At 44.9% G+C, this 21,679-nt stretch overlaps 1 protein-coding gene across 5 annotated transcripts in view; it reads left to right on the top strand.

The window, feature by feature from the left end:
- The window catches only part of SLC9A9 (solute carrier family 9 member A9), an 848,969-nt gene that overhangs the window by 257,041 nt on the left and 570,249 nt on the right, over positions 1–21,679 (top strand). For all 5 annotated transcript variants that reach the window (XM_056564816.1, XM_056564814.1, XM_056564813.1 and 2 more), the window contains exon 8: positions 3,518–3,623. In XM_056564816.1, the coding sequence (XP_056420791.1) occupies positions 3,518–3,623 (106 nt within the window). The remainder of the gene's footprint in view (positions 1–3,517; positions 3,624–21,679) is intronic.

Raw genomic sequence — 21,679 nt, 5'->3', positions numbered from 1 at the left:
TCATCGGCCTGATGAATTTATGCCTCTGCAACGCCTCTGTGCATGTCCTAGTACTTCTCTGCCTGACATACTTAGTGCGTATATGAGGGGAGTACAATATTCTCCACTACGCTTAAAACAGTATTTGTCTACAACACCAGCAGGTGTGTACTTTTGGCTGGCCTTTCACAGTATCTAGGCCCTTAATACTTTAACAGGAACAGAAAGGTACACCACTTAGATGTACGGATGTGGTATGCTCTTATGAAGGGAGGACAATGCGCTCCAGTACGCTTAAAACAGTATTTGTCTACAAAATCTGCAGGTGTGTACTTTTGCTTGGCCTTTTACAGTATCTAGGCCTTTAAGTCTTTAACAGGAACAAAATAGTACACCACTTAGATGTACACATGTGGTATGCACTTATGAGGGGAGGGCAATGTGCTCCAGTACACATAAACAGTATTTGTCTACAACACCAGTAGATGTGTCCTTTTGGCTGGCCTTTCACAGTATCTAGGCCCTTAAGACTTTAACAGGAACAAAATGGTACACCACTTAGATGTACGCACAGGTTACACTTAATAGAGGGCAATATGCTTTTAGTACTCTGCTCACCCTAACTAGCTGGCTACTATTAGCTTTTCAGTTGTTGTACACACCAGTGCTGCAGCACACAGTCGCTGTGTACTGCACCCAAAATTTCACTTTCTCTCTCAATCTCACTTCCTTCCCTATCAGTGCTTCTAGGCTGGATTTGGGCTTGAGGTGAATCGCTGCAGTAAAAAAAAATTTCTGTGCAACACACTGCTCTCTGTCCCTCTCTCTCTGCAGTAGAACGCTGATGTGACTGGGAGGTGAACCGCTGCTGTAAAAATGCTTTTTTGTACAACACACACTGCTGTCTGTCTCTCTCTCTCTCTCTCTCTCTCTGCAATAAAACGCTGAAGTGACTGGCCGCAAGATGGTTGCCAATTATATAGGGCTGTGACATCACAGGGGTGGCTGGCTGCTGATAGGCTGCATGTGATTCAGGGTCATCCCACTGACCCTTGTTCCCACCTTCCCAGTATTCCTTGACCCATGTCCTCACATGTGCATTCGCCATTTTAGATGTCCTGGAGCCTGGACCGCACTAAATGGAGTTTAATGAAGCGATTAGTGAGATCGAATTGCGGCGATATTCGCATTCATTGCAAATAAAATTTTTCCTGAAATTCGTAACTAATCCGGATTTGTCAGATTCGATTTACTCATCCCTAATTGTAGTAGATCTCTGCAGTTCAAAGCAACGGACATTATATTCCCCAGCAGTGCTAGAATTTACAGCTGATACTAATCTTTACTTAGTATTAAAGGGGTATTCCAGGCAAAAACATTTTATCCCCTACCCAAAGGATAGGGGATAAGATGTCTGATCGCGCGGGGCCCACTGCTGAGACCCCCCCGCGATCTCCCTGCAGCACCCGCATTCTATGTGGGGACTGCGTCTCTAGTTTCGGAAACCTCCGGGTTTCCGGGACTGGGGACGTAACGTCACGCCACGCCCCCTCCATTCATGTCTATGGGAGGGGGTGGTTTCCGAAACTGGAGATTCAGCACCTGCATAGAATGCGGGTGCTGCAGGGAGATCGCGGGGGGTCTCAGCAGCAGGCCCCCTGCGATCAGACACCTGATAAAAAAAAGTTTGCCCGGAATACCACTTTAAACTCCCCTGTCAGCAGTCCTCTGAGAATCTTTAATGGTGTTATCTTGGATTAGAAAAAAAACATAGCTGCTTTCTTCCTGAAACAGCACCACTATTGTCCTCAGTTTGTGCATGGTATTGCAGCTCTCCCTTTCATCCAGGGATGGGAACAATAGGTGGTAATGGAATGCCTATGATCTTCAAAGTGTAATCCACGGTGTTACATTATTTTACAGCATACTTAAGATAATTTATGTTTTAGTAGGTGGAGGGGTATGTAGGTTAGTTCCTTTGGGCACCTTGTTGTTTTTGTGTTAGTAGCGCCATTCCCTTTACCTAGGGGCTATATTTTGTTGGTTGGTCTTCAAAATGTAACACACCTTTTATTTCTGTTTCAAAAATTGTTATACTAGAATATTGCCCATTATAGCCCAGTACAGTACCCAATCCCACCTTTCTACAGGGGTTAACTAATACCTTTATAAAATTCTCATCTATACCTAGAATACACACCTACAGTGATATTATATTGTGCTCAGTTAATGTCACTGGTCACTTAATAATGACTTCAGGGTTCAGCGTATGCTGGCAATTTCACCACTTAATGCTTGGGATATAGGCAAAGGTTGCACCTTCATATGACTGGCAGTAAAGTTTAGGAATGTTCTGCCGAACCACCATACATAAACATTCAGCATTCTGAAAGTGGACATTGATATGTACATTACATAGCCAACATGCATTTCTAAATTATTCAGCTAGCAGCATTTGAAAGGGGTAGAAGTGTTCCAAGTAAGTCAGGGTTCTTTTTACCCCTATTTTTATTTATTTTATTTTATACTGGATCACAAGAACATGGCGACAAATGTCTAAATCCCACCTCTGCTTCTAGCTGTCCATACTTACATATATTTGAAATATAATAGCAGTTAGGGAAGGAATGGAAGTTCAAAGGCTAGATCAGACTACACAGAGTGTGTTTGTTGTCTGTATCTATGGAGACACGTGGGTCTGCTTCATATTGTTTATAAATTGGCTGCATAATTGGATTTACCCCTTAAGGATGCCCTCACATGCTAGTAAGTAACGGCGGGTTTCCTGCTGCAAGTTACCATAGAGGAATGCAAAGGCCGCAGCATCAATCTGGAGGCTCCGCTCAATGGAAAAAGAGCTGGAGTTTATTGATGACAAAAGCAATGTTTCGGCTCCATGTGAGCCTTTTTTCAAGCATCATAAAGTGTGCTGCAAGCTCCGCCACTATTCATTCGAATGGGTCTGTGGACAGTCCGTATATCTGACACTATTGCGGACTGTCCATGGACCTATTGAGATCAATGTTAGCGTAACTTGCAGCAGGTAAACACACCCTAATACATGCTCCCTGCTCGGACCATGTACCTTGAGTTGACTAATTGATGTTTGAATTGTCATGTCTTTAACTATTCACTTTAATGTATTTAACATCCTGAAAATTTAGAAAATGTTGCATTTTACTAACTTTGAAGCTCTCTTGTAAGGAAAATGGATATTCCCAATAAATTTCATTTTTATTCACAAAAAAATAAAATAAAAATACATGCTCCCTACAAAACACAAGATTTTCGAAAGATAAACTGGGGTGAAATTGTGCAGTCCACTCACAAAAAACTGTACAAGGTGGAATGTATAAGTAAAAAGACGTTTTGTTATTCATATTGTTGAGAAATGTAACAGATAAACAAGTTATGCTTCCAAGACACTGCTAGATAAATGGTAATGCTTTTTACACTTTTCATTTCCCATTGTGGGCTTGTAAAAACAGACATTTCTCAATTATGGTAATATTTGTTTTCCTTAATACCTTTTTGTTACTTGACAAAATTTACAAAGCTATGTGAATTCCCTATGTTGGAGACAGGACTTTTTTTCCTATTGTCATGGAGCGCCTTCCTATCTGCAGAAGCAGCAGGACTGACAGGTAAGTTGCTTATTGGCAAATTTCATTATGCAGATAGGAATAAAACAAAATAAAGACTACGGATTCTATTTTTTAATAAAGAAGCATTGTGCTCAAAATAGAGAAGCAAGTGCTGGATCCTGGTAATTTGGTCTCACCACCTCAGCATCGAAAATAAGAAATTCTTTTTATGTTGAACTGAATATAAACAACATTGTGAATCATAAAACTGTTACCTGTCAGTGACACCCAGATGCATATGTACACAATATGGCCCATCTGCCTTCTGCAGGCTAAGGATCAGGCATTAGCGTTACTATGTGCTGACTGCTCTGCTTCACATCCACAAATAGATTTGTCAGACGGGTGTCCAGAGAATTTGTTGTGGGTTTCCATCAAGCTTTCCAGTATTTTTGATGCCAAGAATGCTTTTCAATGCTATTCTTGCTGTCAAAAATATCAGAACCCTGGTTGACCCTTTACAATGGGATTTGCCAGCGTACATTTGGATCCATCTGTAAATGAATCTGCCACCATAGCCATGGCTGATCCAGAGCCAGGACTCTAATGTGAATTTCTCGGGTTGTTTATATTTGTGAATGAGCTTTTTTATATGCCTGTTGTCATGCCTGTGTTCTCTTTATATGTGTTTTGCTTAAAAAATCTCCTTCTTCTACCGATTTAAATCATGTTCTAGCTAATATAGAAAATACATGTCAAAAAAGTAATGCATACTATATGTGCATGTGCCTTCTCTTCTATATGTGATCTACATCCTCTGGTGGGATTATGTTCTCCATTTGAGGCTCCTACAGTATAAAATGCCTAGTTAAAGGGGTACTCTGCCCCTAGACATCTCATCCCCTATCCAAAGGATAAGATGTCTGATTGCAGGGGTCCCACTGCTGGGACCCCCGCGATCTCTGTGCAGCTCCTGGCGTTCGTTTAGAATGTTGGGTGCGGGAGGCGGGGTAATGACATCTCAGCCACTCGGCTCGTGGAGTCCCGCCCCCTCAACGTAAGTCTATGGGAAGGCGCGATGAGGCTGCCACACCCCCTCCCATAGACTTGCATTGAGGGGGTGGGGAATGACACCACGAGCGGCAGGGCTGAGACGTCATGACCCCGCAAAGTACCCCTTTAACCACCACTCCTGTAAGCAATATTATGGTTCTGAACCCCAAGAACAAACAGTACATCTACAGTAATGGGACAATGCAAATAAAACAATGTTCCTATCAGATCCTATTCTCCATTGTTCTTTTATGAATTGATTTACTGTTGCCAGGCTCAGATTTTGTGTTGTAGAACTATTTTTTCCACAATGAGGTCTAGCATGTACAATGCAGATATTCATTTGATATTCTGCCACGTAGCATCTGGTTTCCAACAGGCGTCAAGCTTTTCTTCTTATGTTTCTTTGCTTAAATCTTAAAAACCATACAGGTTTAATTAATTCAATAATCCATGGGATGTTAATATTGTGGTTATTTATTGTTGGCTTCACATTTTTCAGGCTAGGTTCTTCCAGTGACATAAAAGGTAATTACTGGAGATTATAGGTAAATGCTACAAAGTGGTCCACAATGGTTCTGTAAGCTAAAAGGTTATTTGAGAGACTAAATAGGGTTTAAAGGGATATTCCAGGAATCAGAAAGCAGGCCTTTTTTCTTTCAAAGACATCTTGCTGTTTGTCTCCCATTTGGGTGTGGTTCTACAGCTCCGTTCCGTTGAAGTGAATGGAGCCAAGTTGTAATACCACACCCAAAGTGGAGACAAGGAGGGCACTGTCTTTGAAAGACAAAATGCCAGTTTTTTTTATTCCTGGTACAATCCTTTAAGGTCATAGCATATTGATGGCATATCTTCAAGATGGCAGGATGGTTGAGTGCTGATACTAGCTGACCCCACTGATCAGTTGCTTATCTGAGCCCCAGGTTCAGCATATATATATATATATATATATATATATATATATATATATATATATATATATACAGTGAACTTAGTCAGAAGCAGACAGCTCCCTTCATTGTGAAGTCTAGAGAGAGGGGAGAAGGCGCCTCATGTGCTGGATCAGCAGATCTTGTGAGTGGGGGGAAGGGAGGTAATCCCACGCCACTTACCAAAGTTGGTTGTGCGCCCACACACAACAAGGCGTGAAATGTATATGTCAGTCCACTGCAGTCCTCCTTAGTAGAGTAGAAACAAGCATGAGATCACCATAAAATCAGGAGTTTGTCTGGCACAGAAAGGAACCATCAGGAAGCAGGATAAAATCAAAGGATTTATTGAATGCAAAGCATTTCACATTTTGTCATGCCTGAAGAAGCTGTGCATGCGCAGCGAAACGCGTTGCATTCAATAAATCCTTTGATTTTATCCTGCTTCCTGACGGTTCCTTTCTGCGCCAGACAAACTCCTGATTTTACGGTCATCTCATCCTTGTTTCATTGTGAAGTGGCTGCGATGAGTTACTGCAGCTCAGGTGCCATTGAGGCCACTAGACAGAGAAGGGACCCATCTGGTTCTTGCTTTGTAACTTTGTGCATAAAAAACTTAGGACCCATGTGGGCACCCCACCAATTTATACCTATCCTGACAATAGGCCATTAATATGTTATGATCAGAAAACCCCTTTAAGGGCCCTTTCACAAAGCAGAATTTTCTCACTGAAGAAAATTCTGTGACAAAATTCTGCTGTGTGAAAGGGCCCTTAATTGCTTAATTTCCTCACTTCTCCATGCAGAATCCATGTCACACAAGTTATTTAAAGCAGATTGAAGCAGAATTTCCATGTGGAATTAGTTTCTGTTCTAACAATGGACATGTCAATTTTTGAAGCAGAAAATAATCCTCATCAGGAACTTCCATGGACATCAATGGGGTTTTGATTCCAAATGGAAATTCTTCTTCAGTCTGCTTCAAATGACTTGTGTGTCATTGTTTGTACATGAAGAAGTAGCTAAAGTTCATTGAGAAAATTTTGCAGTGTGAAATGTACAGTTGTGGCCAAAAGTTATGAGAATGACACAAATTTGGGTTTTCACACACACATTTGCTGCCCCAGTGTTTTTAGAACTTTTTGTCACATGTTTGAACTTTTAATGATAAATATCTAAAGTTTATGCAAAGACTTAATATTTACAGTCTTTTTGTTCAAGATTTCTGCAATTCTGGCATCCTGGATATGAGCTTCTGGGCCATATACTGAAGAAAGATAAGCCATTGTTGACTAATCATTGCTTGGAGTTTATCACTATTTTTGTGTGTTTTCTTTTTTTTTTTTTTGTCCACCTACATCTTCTCTACCGGTTCTCAATGGGATTTTCTTGGCTATAGACTCAAAATTTCCAGGACAGAAACCAAAAGCCTTTGCCTCACTGTGCAAGCAGATGCACTGACACCTGCCTGCTTGTCGAGCAAGCTTTTGCACTGTTGAACCGATCCTGTAGCTAAATCATCTTAAGGATATAGTCCAGACTCCTGGCACTTAAAATGTAGTTAGCAGGTCATATTGTGGAAGGGCTGAAATTCTTTGAAAATGTTTTTTTTTTTTTGTGTGTGTGTGTGATTAACAGGGTATTCTGAGATTTTTTTATTTGACTGTGCTGTAAAGTGAGTGTAGTTCATAATATAGTGTCTGTACCTGTGTTTGATGGTAATTCTCATGTGATCTTTGTCCTGGATGTTCATTTTTAGCAGCATGCAAAATTAGTGTTGCCTCAGGCCTTTCCCAGATTGCATTGCGGCCCGAGATAATGCATCACTAGTCAGGTGTTGAAAGGGAGAGTGTCTGTGCTTCAATGGGTGCAGCGACCACTAAGTGGGAGGGAGATCAGTTTCCACAGGGCTGCAGGGAATTGTAGTTTCAAGCACAACATGCATGGAAGGGATTTGCCAACATCATATTTTCTTTGGATGACGTTCCAGTGGAAGTAAGGTGAACCACAAATGTCTGGCAATTACCTTTATTGCTCCTAGTTTAAGCCTTTTAGTTTGATGCTTTTTATTTATTAATTTATTCATTTAACTAGACTAATCCTTAGAAGTTAGTTTTTATTTTATTTCAGAGAGTATCCTTAATTTGGAGCTAGGTATGCACACTTAAATTAAGTTTAAATATGCTAAATTAATTAAACAAAGCTAAAAAATCTAGAATTACTATTACTTTACTACAATAATATGCTTATTGAGATAGCATGTTTAAGGCTACATTCATATCACAACCGATATGGGCACATGGAGTGGCACAGACCACATTCAATCCTACAACTCAAGCGTAGTCAGCTAGTGACTAGGTTTGGGTTGTTTTCCCAGCATATCTGACTTTTAGATCAGACTGAAAAATGTGCGACACCATGATATTCTGTCCGATCCAAAAGTCAGATACACTTGGAAAATGAACTAAAAATAGTCCCTAGCTGACTACGCCGAAGTCCTATGATTGAATGGGGCCCATGCTGGTCTGTGCATAGATACAGTGCAGCCTAGTACAAGCTTTAGAAATCGTATCCTTCCCAAGGAGGCACAAACTGGGATGTAAATACACCCTAAGGGTACGTTCCACGAGCGGATCCCCGGCGCGTATTACGCTGAGGATTCGCCCCTGAAGGACGGCTGTATGCTGTCTTTACAGGTGCCTGCTTGGAGCAGCAATACGCTGCTACAAGCAGACACACTGAAGCGATGTCGATGTGCGAGTAGCTGCGCATGCGTGGTGTACTCGCACACATCGTAGCCGCTCCCCCTGCTCTATGAGCTAGCCAAGAGCTGCCGTGATGTGCGAGTATGTCGCACATTGCAGTGTGTCTGCTCATTGCGGCGTAGTGGCGCTCCGAGCAGGCACCTGTAAAGGCAGCATACAGCGATCCTTCAGCGGTGGATCCACAGCGTAATACGCGCTGGGGATCCGCTCGTGTGAACGTACCCTTAGAGTAAGTCTCCTGCAGGAAGAATTGTGGCCAAAGATACCGAGTGCTGCAGCACCAACTGGATCAGTCAGTGCTAGGAACACGCGTACATTGCCTTTCCCATAGCCGACAATGTATTCCAGGTGGATTCCATCAAATTTGAATTCTGTCAAATCATATTTGACTTTCCTTTAAAGGAAATTTTACATAAAACACTTAAATCAAAAACGTATTTAACTTGTACAGGACAGTCCAGTCCTACCTGTTGGGGTATCCAAAGTACCATTAATTTGTTTCTTACATATCTACTGTTGTGATGCACCATGCAATACAATGGTGTGCATGGCCCCTTTGATAAGCATCTATTCAGGATCCTTGTGAAATGGATTCCTAATATATTTTTGTGTCGGGACCTTACTCATAGGCATTTGTAAAGAGTATTAAGCTGACTTACACAAAAAGGTGGCGAATAGTTCATCTGTTTGTTAATGCCGAGGAGTGTGTAGAATGCAAAATAATAATGTTTTCACAGAAATAAAGTCTACTATGCCCTCTAATAAAAAAAATAAAAATAAAAACATACATGATCTGCATGTTGGACTGCTGTCACTCCTGTTAATGCAAAAAAGAATAGTGGATTAGTCACAAAAGTTTTCCATTTACAGTATGATCTGTTTCACAGAACTATACTGCAGTGATAAAAATGCAGTGAGATATAATTCAGGATACTCGGCTGAGTTTTGTGAGCTGAGAAATGATGGAGAATTTAATATATTGCTGTGTAATGTTAAACTTTGGCTGTAAATCATGGATTATGTGCAAGATTTCTGGAGCTGTGACTTAGCTCCGGGGTGGCGTGCTGTCCATAATGAGAGCGGTATACAGCAGGACTGCTCTCATATACAGTAGGGGGAACATTAATTTGCTGAAAGCAGAGGCTAAAACGCTGTAAGCTGCACAAAAAGAACTCCGCATGATATCCTGCTATTAACTTTGTGATGGACTACTTTATTTTTGTTCCATTGTTCCAGGTCTGCAGGACATAATAGCTGGATTTATTAATGTTTTATATGAGTGAAAGGGTGCTTATTATCATTCTAGAATGTTTTTAAGTTATTATTTATATCTGCTTACTGTTTAGATTATAGAAAATGTATTTATATTTGTCTATTATCCTTTGTCTGTTATAATTAGGGTGCTGACTTCCATGTTTGTTGTATTCAAATTCTCTTTTTATTATTTCTCATTTGTTCCATTAATGTGGGAAGTGATGCTCACGTGGTGATCCTGGAAGTGAGCTTGGCCAGCATGTTTATTCTTTAAGGTCCAGGCCCTGGAAATGGGGCAGTACCTCCTCTAGATGTATGACTTGGCAAAAGCATCCTTGTACACCAGCAAACGTTCTGATCAAAAGGTCACCATTTTTGACAATTCTAAAATTATATAAGTCTTTGTGGCCTCATTTTTGTGGGCACTCACTTAATCACAGTAGGTGATAATGCCACTCAGGGACTTTTAGACTTAGTATTCTTGCCTAGTGCAGAGCCATTACTTGTCATTCAGTGGTGTGAGCATACTGCTACAGGATATTACAACCATACTGTGGCTGGATAACAGCACCTTATCGGGACTTGATAACATCTACGTACTGTTAGTGGATAATACTACAATATCCTGACTGGGGACCAATACCATCAAATAGTTGTGGAGTCAATGTTTAAGCCACTACGCAATTTGCAGGGCCGTTTGAAGGAATTTGGGGGTCCCAAGCAAAATAGACATGGAGGCCCCCCCCCCCACGCAAAGCCTACAGGAACCACATCATAGCCATACAGTTTAAGTTTACCCACAATTTATATAAATAAAAAAGGAGGTTAACATTGCAATTTTCATGCACATTAAATGCAACAGCAGTATTTGCACTGTGCAAATACTGCTGTTGCATTTAATGTGCATGAAATTTGAACATTTTCAATAAATGAACATTTGCGAAAAACACCACTGTACCATACAAATTGTATGGTACAGTGGTGTTTTTTGCAAATGTTTAATGTATATTCGATACAATGTAGTACCCCCAGATTGACCCCCTCCCCACCCTGTAGGAAGGTAGTACCTCTACATTAACCCCCTCTCCCCCAGTAGGCAGGTAATACCCCCCCGCACCCCAGGTGGGGGTTCATCTGGGGATGCTACCTTCCTACTGGGGGAAAGAGGGGGTTAATCTGGGGGTACTACCTTCCTACAGGGTGGGGGAGTGGGGGTTAATCTGGGGGTACTACCTTCCTACTGGTGAGGAGGGGGTTAATCTGGAGTTACTACCTATCTACTGGGGGGCCCCAGATTACCCCCCCCCCCCAGTAGGCAGGTAGTACCCCAGATTAACCCCCTCCCCCTAGTAGGCAGGTAGTTCGCCCAGATTAACCCCCCCCAGTAGGCAGGTAGTACCCCCAGATTAACCCCCCCAATAGGCAGGTAGTACCCCCTGTACCCCAGGAGGGGGTTAATCTGGGGGTGCTACCTTCCTACTGGGGGGAGGGTGTTAATCTGGGGGTACTACCTTCTTACAGGGTGGGGGTGGGGGTTAATCTTGGGGTACTACCTTCCTACTGGTGGGGTGGGGGTTAATCTTGGGGTACTACCTTCCAACTGGTGGGGAGGGGGTTAATCTGGGGGTACTACCTACCTACTGGGGGGCCCCAGATTACCCCCCCCCCAGAAGGCAGGTAGTACCCCAGATTAACCCCCTCCCCCCAGTAGTCAGGTAGTACCCCCAGATTACCCCCCTCAGTAGGTAGGTAGTACTCCCTGTACCCCAGGAGGGGGTTCATCTGGGGGTTTTACCTTCCTACTGGAGGGGTTAATCTGGGGGTACTACCTGACTACTGGGGGGCCCAGATTAACTCCCTCCTCACCCAGTAGGAAGGTAGTACCCCAGATTAACCCCCCCCCCCAGTAGGCAGGTAGTACCCCCTGTACCCCAGGAGGGGGTTCATATGGGGGTGCTACCTTCCTACTGGGGGGAGGGGGTTAATCTGGGGGTACTACCTGACTACTGGAGGGGGCCAGATTAACCCCCCCATCCCCCCAGTAGGCAGGTAGTACCCCCAGATTAACCCCCTCCTCCCCCAGTAGGAAGGTAGTACCCCAGATTAGCCCCCTTCCCCCCAATAGGCAGGTAGTACCCCAGACTAAACCCCTCCCCCCAGACCCAGTAGGCAAGTAGTTAGGGGTACTGACCCCAGTCAGAGTCACTGAAATGTAACTAACGCCACACGACGAGCACAGTCACGTGACACCTCACGTCACGCTCTAGGGCCGGCGTTAGGACGCCCTTGTACTCAGCGTGACGTCATGTGACACACGAACGTATGAAGTCCGGACTGGAGGTGAGCCAGGGCGGGGCACAAAAAGGAGCCGGAGGCAGCGACTTCAGTCTCTGCCTCCCGCTCCAGACAAGCTCTAGCACTGCTGGCCCGGCAGGCCGACAGGGCGAGCTGCCTGCTGAAAGGGATAGGGAAGGAGGACAGGCAAACACAGGCTCTGCTTCGGGGCCCCGGGCCAGCTCGAGGCCCCAAGCAATTGCTTGGTTTGTCTGTCCTCTTCCGACGGGCCTGGCAATTTGCAGGAACAGGAGTTCTAGGTGAGTGCTAGAGTGGACTGTTTCCCTGCCCATTCATTACAAACCTTATGGGAGAGAAAAATCAACAATGATGCTCTTGTCCTCATCTCCCATCCTCATATCCATATTTCTCATCCTCATATACCTACCTCATATACAGATATCCCATCCTTATTTCTGTCCTCATATGGGGCATAATTATAGGAGGTGCAGAGGTAACAGTCGCACCTGGGCCCTGATGCTTAAGGGGACCCAAAGGCACCTCTGTCTCATTACACTCTAGACATGGGACTCCATTACAGATTTTGCATTGGGGCCCTGAAGCTACAAGTTACACCTCTGAACTCATATCCCGTCATCGTATGTGACCTCATACCCCGACCTCATATGCCATCCTCACTATCCAATCCACACTATCTCTGCATTTGCTTGCCAGACAGTTAAAAATCAAACAGTAGCACCAGTGAGCCTCCTGCTGTGCCCATGTGTCCTGTGTTGTCTGCTCGTAGCAGCAATCTGCCACTATGAGCTAACACACAGGGATCTACAAGTCGCGCACATGCACAATTTACTCACAGACATTGCAGCCACTCTAGGCCTAGCTCAGACAACACAGGACACACGGGTACAGCAGGAGGCTCACTCTATAGACAGTTATCATCACATTTGCCATGCCAAATATGCTGCGGATGTGGTACTAGTGACCCTAGCCTAAAAGTCTTGGGCAATCTCTGCCCGAGAGCAACACAATCATTTAGAGGAAAGAAGGTTTAGAGGAAAGAAGGTTTCTACACCAGCACAGACGTGGGTTCTTTACTGTAAGAGCAGTGAGACTGTGGAATTCTCTGCCTGAGGAGGTGGTCATGGTTAACTCGGTAAAATAATTTAAAAGGGGTCTGGATGCATTTTTGGAGAATAATAACATTACAGGTTATGAATTCTAGATCTATAGGGACAGAACGTTGATCCAGGGATTTATCCTGACTGCCATATTTGGAGTCGGGAAGGAATGTATACCTCTAGTATGAGGTTTTTTTTGCCTTCCTCTGGATCAACTCAGTAGAGACTCATTAGGGTTATAGGTTGAACTTGATGGACTCTGGTCTTTTTTCAACCTTATGAACTATGTTACTATGTAATCATGAAGTCCTATAGACTTGCATTGGACTTCAGAGGAAAAAAATCCCACCCTCGCATAGGGGGGGTTGTTAGGGTTGATTTAACTCTACTATATTTTTAGATGTAAGTAACATGTGTACCAAGTTTCATCAAAACATCTCCAGCCATTTGGAAGTTATTCTGGAACATACATACATACAAATAAATGTGTTGAGTTTCACACACACACATACATATATGTTAATTATTACCATGCTGAGACTGGGTAACAAGACAAAGCAAATTAAGCTAAGTTCACATTAAATGTTACTAAAGTACGGATCAGTACTACAGATGAGTGAAAAATTGAATCCTTATATGTAATGCCCTTTTTGATTGGAGTTCTTATTTTTTCTCTCTTTCTGGCCCAGACCACCATTATGATTTCTTCCAGCCACTACTCGTCTCTATAGTTTGCTGCCCCACTTAATAATAGTCTTCCACACAATAAAAGCAGCTTCTAAGTGTCTTCTATAGTAGTAGTGCCTCTAGCCTATTTTCCAAGTATAGTGTCCCTGCACAGTAATGGCACTCCAACACAGTAATGGTATCCCCTTAGTTCCCTGACATTAAAAGTCTGCATTGCTTTCAGCCTAGTGCTTGCTGTACAGAAATAGTTTCCCCCATGCATCACCCCACCAAAATTTAGCAGCCTGGGAATTTTGCTTTGCATTGTTCCCTGCAAGTTCTATAGGCACTGGTCCTCCAGTGTCAGTTGGTAAATATGGCCCTTCATATTGATCATCACTAGTTAATAATATAAACATTCAGGCACTATAACAAGTTGAGAAAGGATCACTAGACTTGATTTGATTTTCATGGGAAATATTTCCATTACATTCTGCTGACAAATGTGGTTTAAAAGCAAGTAGCAATAAAATAGGCTTAGGAATTAAGCATCGAGCCCGCAGTTTTTAACTGACAGCACAGGCTATACATTAAACTCCCATATTGATTGTTTTGATATTAAAAGAGCCATTTGGAGAATGTTTCTTCCATTGTCAATATGTCACAGTACATTGCATGTGATTTGGTATGGGCAATGGCTGTGTGAGTTAATGGAGAGAGTACCGTATACTTGTCCGGCAGATGTTAATGGGAGCCATCAATTTCAGTTTTGTGAGCCTGTTCCTTTTGTCCTCTTCATTCATGCACCAGTAATGCTGCTAAGCGCTAGTTACTATTAACCTTGGAACAGTTCACAGTCTCTTTTTTTAGGATTTGACGCTAAATGCAGGAAGCAGTAATGACTGATATAGCGTGCATAGTTAATTACAGTGCGTTTTCTGAGTCCTAATAGCTTTGACTCTGTACCAACATTCCTCTTATCAGAATGAGCGCTGTGTTAATCACTACAAAATTTAATTGGATTCATGGAAGAATTGATAAGAATGCCATTTATATAGCAAGACACACATTACCCTTACAGTGCAAAGCCGCACAATCCAGAGAGGCCATCGGCTACTAGAACTAGTGCTACACTAATGTGGAAGCCTTGGTTGCAATTTCACGTCTAGCTCATCCCAAAGGTGTTAAATGGGTTGAGGTCAGGGCTCTGTGCAGACCAGTCAGGTTCTTCCACACTAAACTCCCCCAAACCATGATTTTGTGGACCCTGTTTTGTTCATTGGGGCACAGTCATTCTTAAACAGAAAGGGCCAAACCTAGGCTGTTCCAACAAAGTTCAAAACATACAATTGTCCAAAATCTGAAGCATTAAAGGGGTTATCCAGGATTAGAAAAAAGAAAGCTGAATTCTTTAAAAAACTGCTTAACATTTGTATGCAGTTTGTGTGTGGTTGCATCTCAATTCCATGGACACACAACCTGCAGACAGGTGTGATGCTGTTTTTCGAAGAAATTGGCTCTTTTTATCTCTCTTTCGTGATAACCCCTTCACTGAAACAAATTGGTTTAGGCCAGTGGTTTCCAACCTTTTTTGCCCGAGTACACCTTGACAGCCCATTTCCAAAAATTGCACTCCCCATATTAGCTGCATGTTTGTAATTAATATAGTTGTTGTAATTTCAGATGTATATACCTTTCTTTACTACATATCCTTTAACTAGGTCCCCTGCTCATCTCCCTTTATCCCCGGACTCCCTTCTGCTCTCCCTATATCCTCTAGGTCCTGTGCTCTATCCCTGTCTCCCCAGCTCCTCTCCCTATCTCCCCAGGCCCCCTGCTCCTCTCCCTATCTCCCCAGGCCCCCTGCTCCTCTCCCTATCTCCCCAGGCCCCCTGCTCCTCTCCCTATCTCCCCAGGCCCCCTGCTCCTCTCCCTATCTCCCCAGGCCCCCTGCTCCTCTCCCTATCTCCCCAGCTCCTCTCCCTATCTCCCCAGGCCCCCTGCTCCTCTCCCTGTCTCCCCAGCTCCTCTCCCTATCTCCCCAGGCCCCCTGCTCCTCTCCCTATCTCCCCAGGCCCCCTGCTCCTCTCCCTATCTCCCCAGGCCCCCTGTTCCTCTCCCTATCTCCCTAGGTCCCCTGCTCCTCTCCCTATCTCCCCAGGCCCCTTGCTCCTCTCCCTATCTTCCCAGCTACTCTCCCTATCTCCCCAGGCCCCCGGCTCCTTTCCCTATCTCCCCAGGCCACCTGCTCCTCTCCCTAACTCCCTAAGTCCCCTGCTCCTCTCCCTATCTTCCCAGGTCCCCTGCTCCTCTCCCTAACTCCCTAAGTCCCCTGCTCCTCTCTCTATCTCCCCAGGACCCCTGCTCCTCTCCCTATCTCCCCAGGCCCCCTGCTCCTCTTCTTATCTCCCTAGGTCCCCTGCTCCTCTCCCTAACTCCCTAAGTCCCCTGCTGCTTTCCCTATCTCCCCAGGCCCCCTGCTCCTCTCCCTATCTCCCCAGGCCCCCTGTTCCTCTCCCTATCTCCCCAGGCCCCCTGCTCATCTCCCTATCTCCCCAGGCCCCCTGTTCCTCTCCCTATCTCCCCAGGCCCCCTGCTAATCTACCTATCTCCCTAGGCCCCCTGCTCCTCTCCCTATTTCCCTAGATCCCCTGCTCCTCTCCCTATCTCCCCAGGCCCCCTGCTCCTCTCCCCATCTCCCCAGCCCCCCTGCTCTTCTCCCTATCTCCCTAGGTCCCCTGCTCCTCTCCCTATCTCCCCAGGCCCACTTCTCCTATCCCTATCTCCCCAGGCCCCCTGTTCCTCTCCCTATCTCCCCAGGCCCCCTGCTCATCTCCCTATCTCCCCAGGCCCCCTGTTCCTCTCCCTATCTCCCCAGGCCCCCTGTTCCTCTCCCTATCTCCCCAGGCCCCCTGCTCATCTCCCTATCTCCCCAGGCCCCCTGTTCCTCTCCCTATCTCCCCAGGCCCCCTGCTAATCTACCTATCTCCCTAGGCCCCCTGCTCCTCTCCCTATTTCCCTAGATCCCCTGCTCCTCTCCCTATCTCCCCAGGCCCACTTCTCCTATCCCTATCTCCCCAGGCCCCCTGCTCCTCTCCCTATCTCCCTAGGCCCCCTGCTCCTTTCCCTTTCTCCCTAGATCCCCTGCTCCTCTCCCCATCTCCCCAGGCCCCCTGCTCCTCTCCCCATCTCCCCAGGCCCCCTGCTCTTCTCCCTATCTCCCGAGGCCCCCTGCTCTTCTCCCTATCTCCCCAGGCCCCATGCTCCTCTCCCTATCTCCCTAGGTCCCCTGCTCCTCTCCCTATCTCCATAGGCCCCCTGCTCCTCTCCCTATTTCCCTAGATACCCTGCTCCTCTCCCTATCTCCCTAGGCCCCCTGCTCCTCTCCCTATTTCCCTAAATCCCCTGCTCTTCTCCCTTTCTCCCCAGGCCCCCTGCTCCTCTCCCTAGGTCCCCTGCTCCTCTCCCTATCTCCACAGGCCCCATGCTCCTCTCCCTATCTCCCTAGGCCCCCTGCTCCTCTCCCTATTTCCCTAGATCCCCTGCTCCTCTCCCCATCTCCCCAGGTTCCCTGCTCCTCTCCCTATCTCCTCTAGGTCCCATGCTCCTCTCCATATCTCCTCTAGGTCCCCTGCTCTCTCCCTATCTCCTCATTGCCCCCTGCTCCTCTACCTAGCTCCCCACCCCCCATTTTTTCTCCCTCTAGCTCCATAGGCCCCCTGCTTCACTCACCACCGATGTACACAGTGTGACCATACTAGCACAATAGTCAGCACATTCTATACAGTTGTCACAGCCCCCTCCTTCTCCACTCCTCCGCTCATATTTTCCACATTCCGCTTTTGACTAGTGGGGATCGTCCCTCGCAGTGCATGCCGGTAGGTACATACACAGGCTTCTCTTCCTCATGGATGGAAAAAAGAAGTATGAGGAGAAATAAATGCTGAAGCATTGACACGGAGGACAAGACAGAAGCGGATGCAAAATGTCTAAGGGCCCGGGTCTGCCATCTTGATCCTTCTGATATCACTGTCCCCATGTGTGTCATTTAGCTTTCTAAAACTTTTGAATGGCAGAAAAGCCATGGTTAAAGGGGTTATCCAGCAATAAAAAGAGCTTATTTCTTCAAAAAACAGCACCACACCCAGGGCTGGTGCAAGGAGTTATGCCACCCTAGGAAAAAGCTACTTCTGCCGACCCCTTGGCTCTGACAATTGTCCGCCCTTTGATATGCCCCACCTTACTACTGGGGAGACACACTGTAACAAACCTCCCCATGTAATCTCCTTACTACTGGGCTGACACCCTGTTACAAGCCCCTCCTTATGTAATTCGCTTACTACTGCGGTGACACACTGTAACAAACCCTCACCTCATGTAACTAGATATCTACTGGGGTTACACACTGTAACAAACCTCCTCCTCATGTAGTCTCCTTACTACTGGGGTGACACACTGTAACAAACCTCCTCCTCATGTAGTCTCCTTACTACTGGGGTTACACTCTGTAACAAGCTCTCTCCTCATGTAATTAGCTTACTACTGGATTTACACACTGTAACAAATCCCCTCATTATGTAATTACCTTACTACTGTGGTGACATAAATCAGGGGTGGGGGGGGGGTATGGTGGTGCTGCTGGCTGCCTAACTTTATTGTGGCAGGCAGAGTGATGCCCCCATCAAGATGGCACTCTAGGCATCCTATTTTGCCTATAGGCAGAGCCGGCCCTGACCACACCTCTCCGCAGCTTGTCTGTGGTATTACAATTTGGCTCCATTCACATGGAACTGAGCTGCAAAACTATACCCAATCTGCAGACAAATGTGGTGCAGTTTATTGAATTTTTTTTTTCCTATTGCTGAATAACCCATTTAAAGGGGTACTCCGGCCCTAATACATCTCATCCCCTATCCAAAGGATAGGGGATAAGATGTCTGATCACCAGGGTCCTGCTGCTGGGGACCCCCGCAATCTGTAATTCCGCACCCACCTTTGTGAGCTCTCTGCAGCGCTGGAGGCTCCAAGTGTGAAGCGTGACGACCACGGGGCCGAAGTATTGTGACATAATGACCCCGCCCCCACACCCAGGACTGGGTGCCCCATCCCCTCCATGCAAGTCTATGGGAGGGGGCATGATGGCCGTCACACCCCCTCCCATAGACTTACAATGAGCGGGTGGGGCGTGACGTCACAAGGGGGCGGAGTCAAGACATCACGATCCTCCCTGTGGTCGTCACGCTTCACACTCGGAGCCTCCAGCGCTGTAGAGAGCTCACAAAGGTGGGTGCGGAATGACAGATTGTGGGAGTCCCCAGCAGCGGGACCCCGGCGATCAGACATCTTATCCCCTATCCTTTGGATAGGGGATAAGATGTATTAGGACTGGAGTACCCCTTTAAGTATGATTTTCATCAATGTCACCCTCCCTACAAACAGGTTATTACAAGTGACACTGATGACAGATTCCCTTTCAGGACACATATTGCTTTAAACATTATTTTTTTCACTGCAATAAACCTTTACTCATGTATAGAGCAAATTAATCATAAATGGAAGAAAAAACACATAGACAGCAAATACTGAAAGAAATAAATAGCAGATAGTAGTATTGCCCACAGGTATAATTTTATTCCCTGTACATCTGAGTAAATTATTTTTTATTAAATTATATTTCCAACATAGTAATTTATATACCACAATGCAATGGGATACAGTTTGTGCCAATAGTTTTGCAGTTTGGTAAATTACCCTCATTGTGTCTTCTTGGGAGAATGTATGGTATAAATCAATCATTTCTACAGTTTGAAAGAAACATGTTTGTAAGGAAATTATTTACAGCTGTATAAATACATCAAAACAATTCCCTGCAAATATGACATCTTTATTTACTGTACATTAAAGCTTCTGAAGAAGACCACCCCTTAAAGAAAGACCACCCCCTCATCCCTTTTACATTTTTTATACTAGATTCTAGTTTCATTCTTTATTATTGGGTAGTAAATCCCACGGAGGATATCATCTGCAAAGAGTTTGTATGTTTTCTCCGTGTTTTCGTGAGTTTCCTCCAAGTACTCCGGTTTCCTACAGCACTGATTAATGAATTTTGATTGGGAGCCCCAATGGGGACCGGGACCAATTTGAGTGTATAGCACTGCGAAATCTGTGTGTGGTAAATAAAGAATTATTAATTATTATATTATGCATGCTGGCCATCTTCTTTTAGAAGACTAGTTGTCTAAAAGACCACCTTTTAACACAATTTTGGGTAGTCATCTTAAAGAAACCACTATGGTATTTTTGAGTTATACTATATGGCAGCAGTTTAATTTACTCTTAGTTACTTGTACACTATAGTAGCATTGTTAAGCTTATTAGCTATATACTGTATATATGGCAGCATTGTGTAGCTGTACAGTATGACAGCATTGTTCTGTATGACACACACTTGAATTTCCATTGCCTTGAACTCTCTTAACAAAATCCTGAGTATGCCTCGCTGTAATATAATACAAATATTGTATTGACATATAAACATGAGTAAAGAGGACAACATATATCATTACACAAATGGCAACATAAGACAGTTGATACATTTGTGTGTCAAGGATGTAAAACAATTATCAGTATTCTTACAAATATCTATTTATAAGAAATGCTCTGTCATATTATTTAAGGGTTTATCTTGTTTAGAAAACATTAGAGAATTATGAGTTAATTGTAGTGGGTTAAGGACATTCATCTATTAGGGCTTCTTGCACACAGCCGTATCCTTAGGACGCACATACAAATGAAAGCTGACAGAACAAAGAGGCTGAGGGCTGTCTTGGGTCTGTGGCCTACAGAAGTTGGTGAGCATCCTCTGCACCCTGCTCCAGGCTCAGACACATAAATTATCACTTACTGTGTATACACGTGAGTACAGCAGGGCAAGGAGGAAGAGATGCTGAGGAGAAAGCGATGTGGAGGTGAGTATGTAGTTTTTATTTACTTGATGTCTCTCTATACTGGGGCAACCTATATCCCTATTGGGTCACCTGGCTACCTACTGAGAGACAACTATGTTCTCTGGGGGGAAGTTATCTACTGGGGGCCCTGGCTATATCCTGAGGGCAGCTTTATACTGGGATCACCTTTCTAGCTACTGTAGGGACCTGGTTACATACGGAAGAAGCAACTACATATTGTGAACACCCATCTAACTACTGTGGAATGAAAACCTAAAGGGGCCTTCCACCTACTTGGGGCACCTATCTACCTACTGGAAGATAACTACCTAAAGGAGGCACCTACCTACCTACCTACTGGGGGGGGGGGGGGCACCTGAGTACCTACTGGGAGACAACTACCTTCTGGGGGCATCATATACCTAGTGAGAATATAGAACCTAATGGGGGCACCTCCCTATTGGGGGCACCTGACTACCTCTTTGGGGGTAACTATCAATAAAAGGGGCATTGTTACCATTTGGGGAACTATTGCTAAAGAAAAGGTGAAGATGGTGTTGGAAAAGTGCAAAGCCTAAGATGTTTGACAGATTCTGTTGTAGATATGTTGATATGAGTTGTAGCTGGAAAAAGCATTGTATTGGTCTTGGCAAAATGAAGAAGGAACGGGAAGAGGATAAATAGATCGGATCATACTAGATGTCACATGTAAGTCACTGGATGTAGCTGCACTACCCCCATACTGCGGTAACTACAATCACTTATATGGTCTGCAGAGCCTGTGTAGAGCAGGTATCTACTGCTGTATGGTCACTATATGGGCTTTTGGTCATTGCATAGGGGGTTCTCTTTAGAAACAGTATGGTGTTATTTTTCTTTAGATATACATTGTTATGCTTGGTAGGAGTTGGGCTGCAGCCCTGTATGCTGGCTGCGGGCGCACTCCTAGCCCACTTTCCTTTACTGTTCCCGGGACGGGCAGTGCCGCGTCCCGCATGCCAGGCTGCGTGCGCACTCAGTCCCCTAATATATACTTACCCTTCTGTGCTCCTGGCTCTTCTGTCCTCCCTGACAGTTGGCATGCACGTG

This window comes from Hyla sarda, chromosome 3 (assembly GCF_029499605.1).
Source record: "Hyla sarda isolate aHylSar1 chromosome 3, aHylSar1.hap1, whole genome shotgun sequence".
Classification (NCBI taxonomy): Eukaryota; Metazoa; Chordata; class Amphibia; order Anura; family Hylidae; genus Hyla; species Hyla sarda.
Note: the sequence above shows the minus strand (reverse complement) of the source record. Positions and strands in the feature narration are given on the sequence as shown.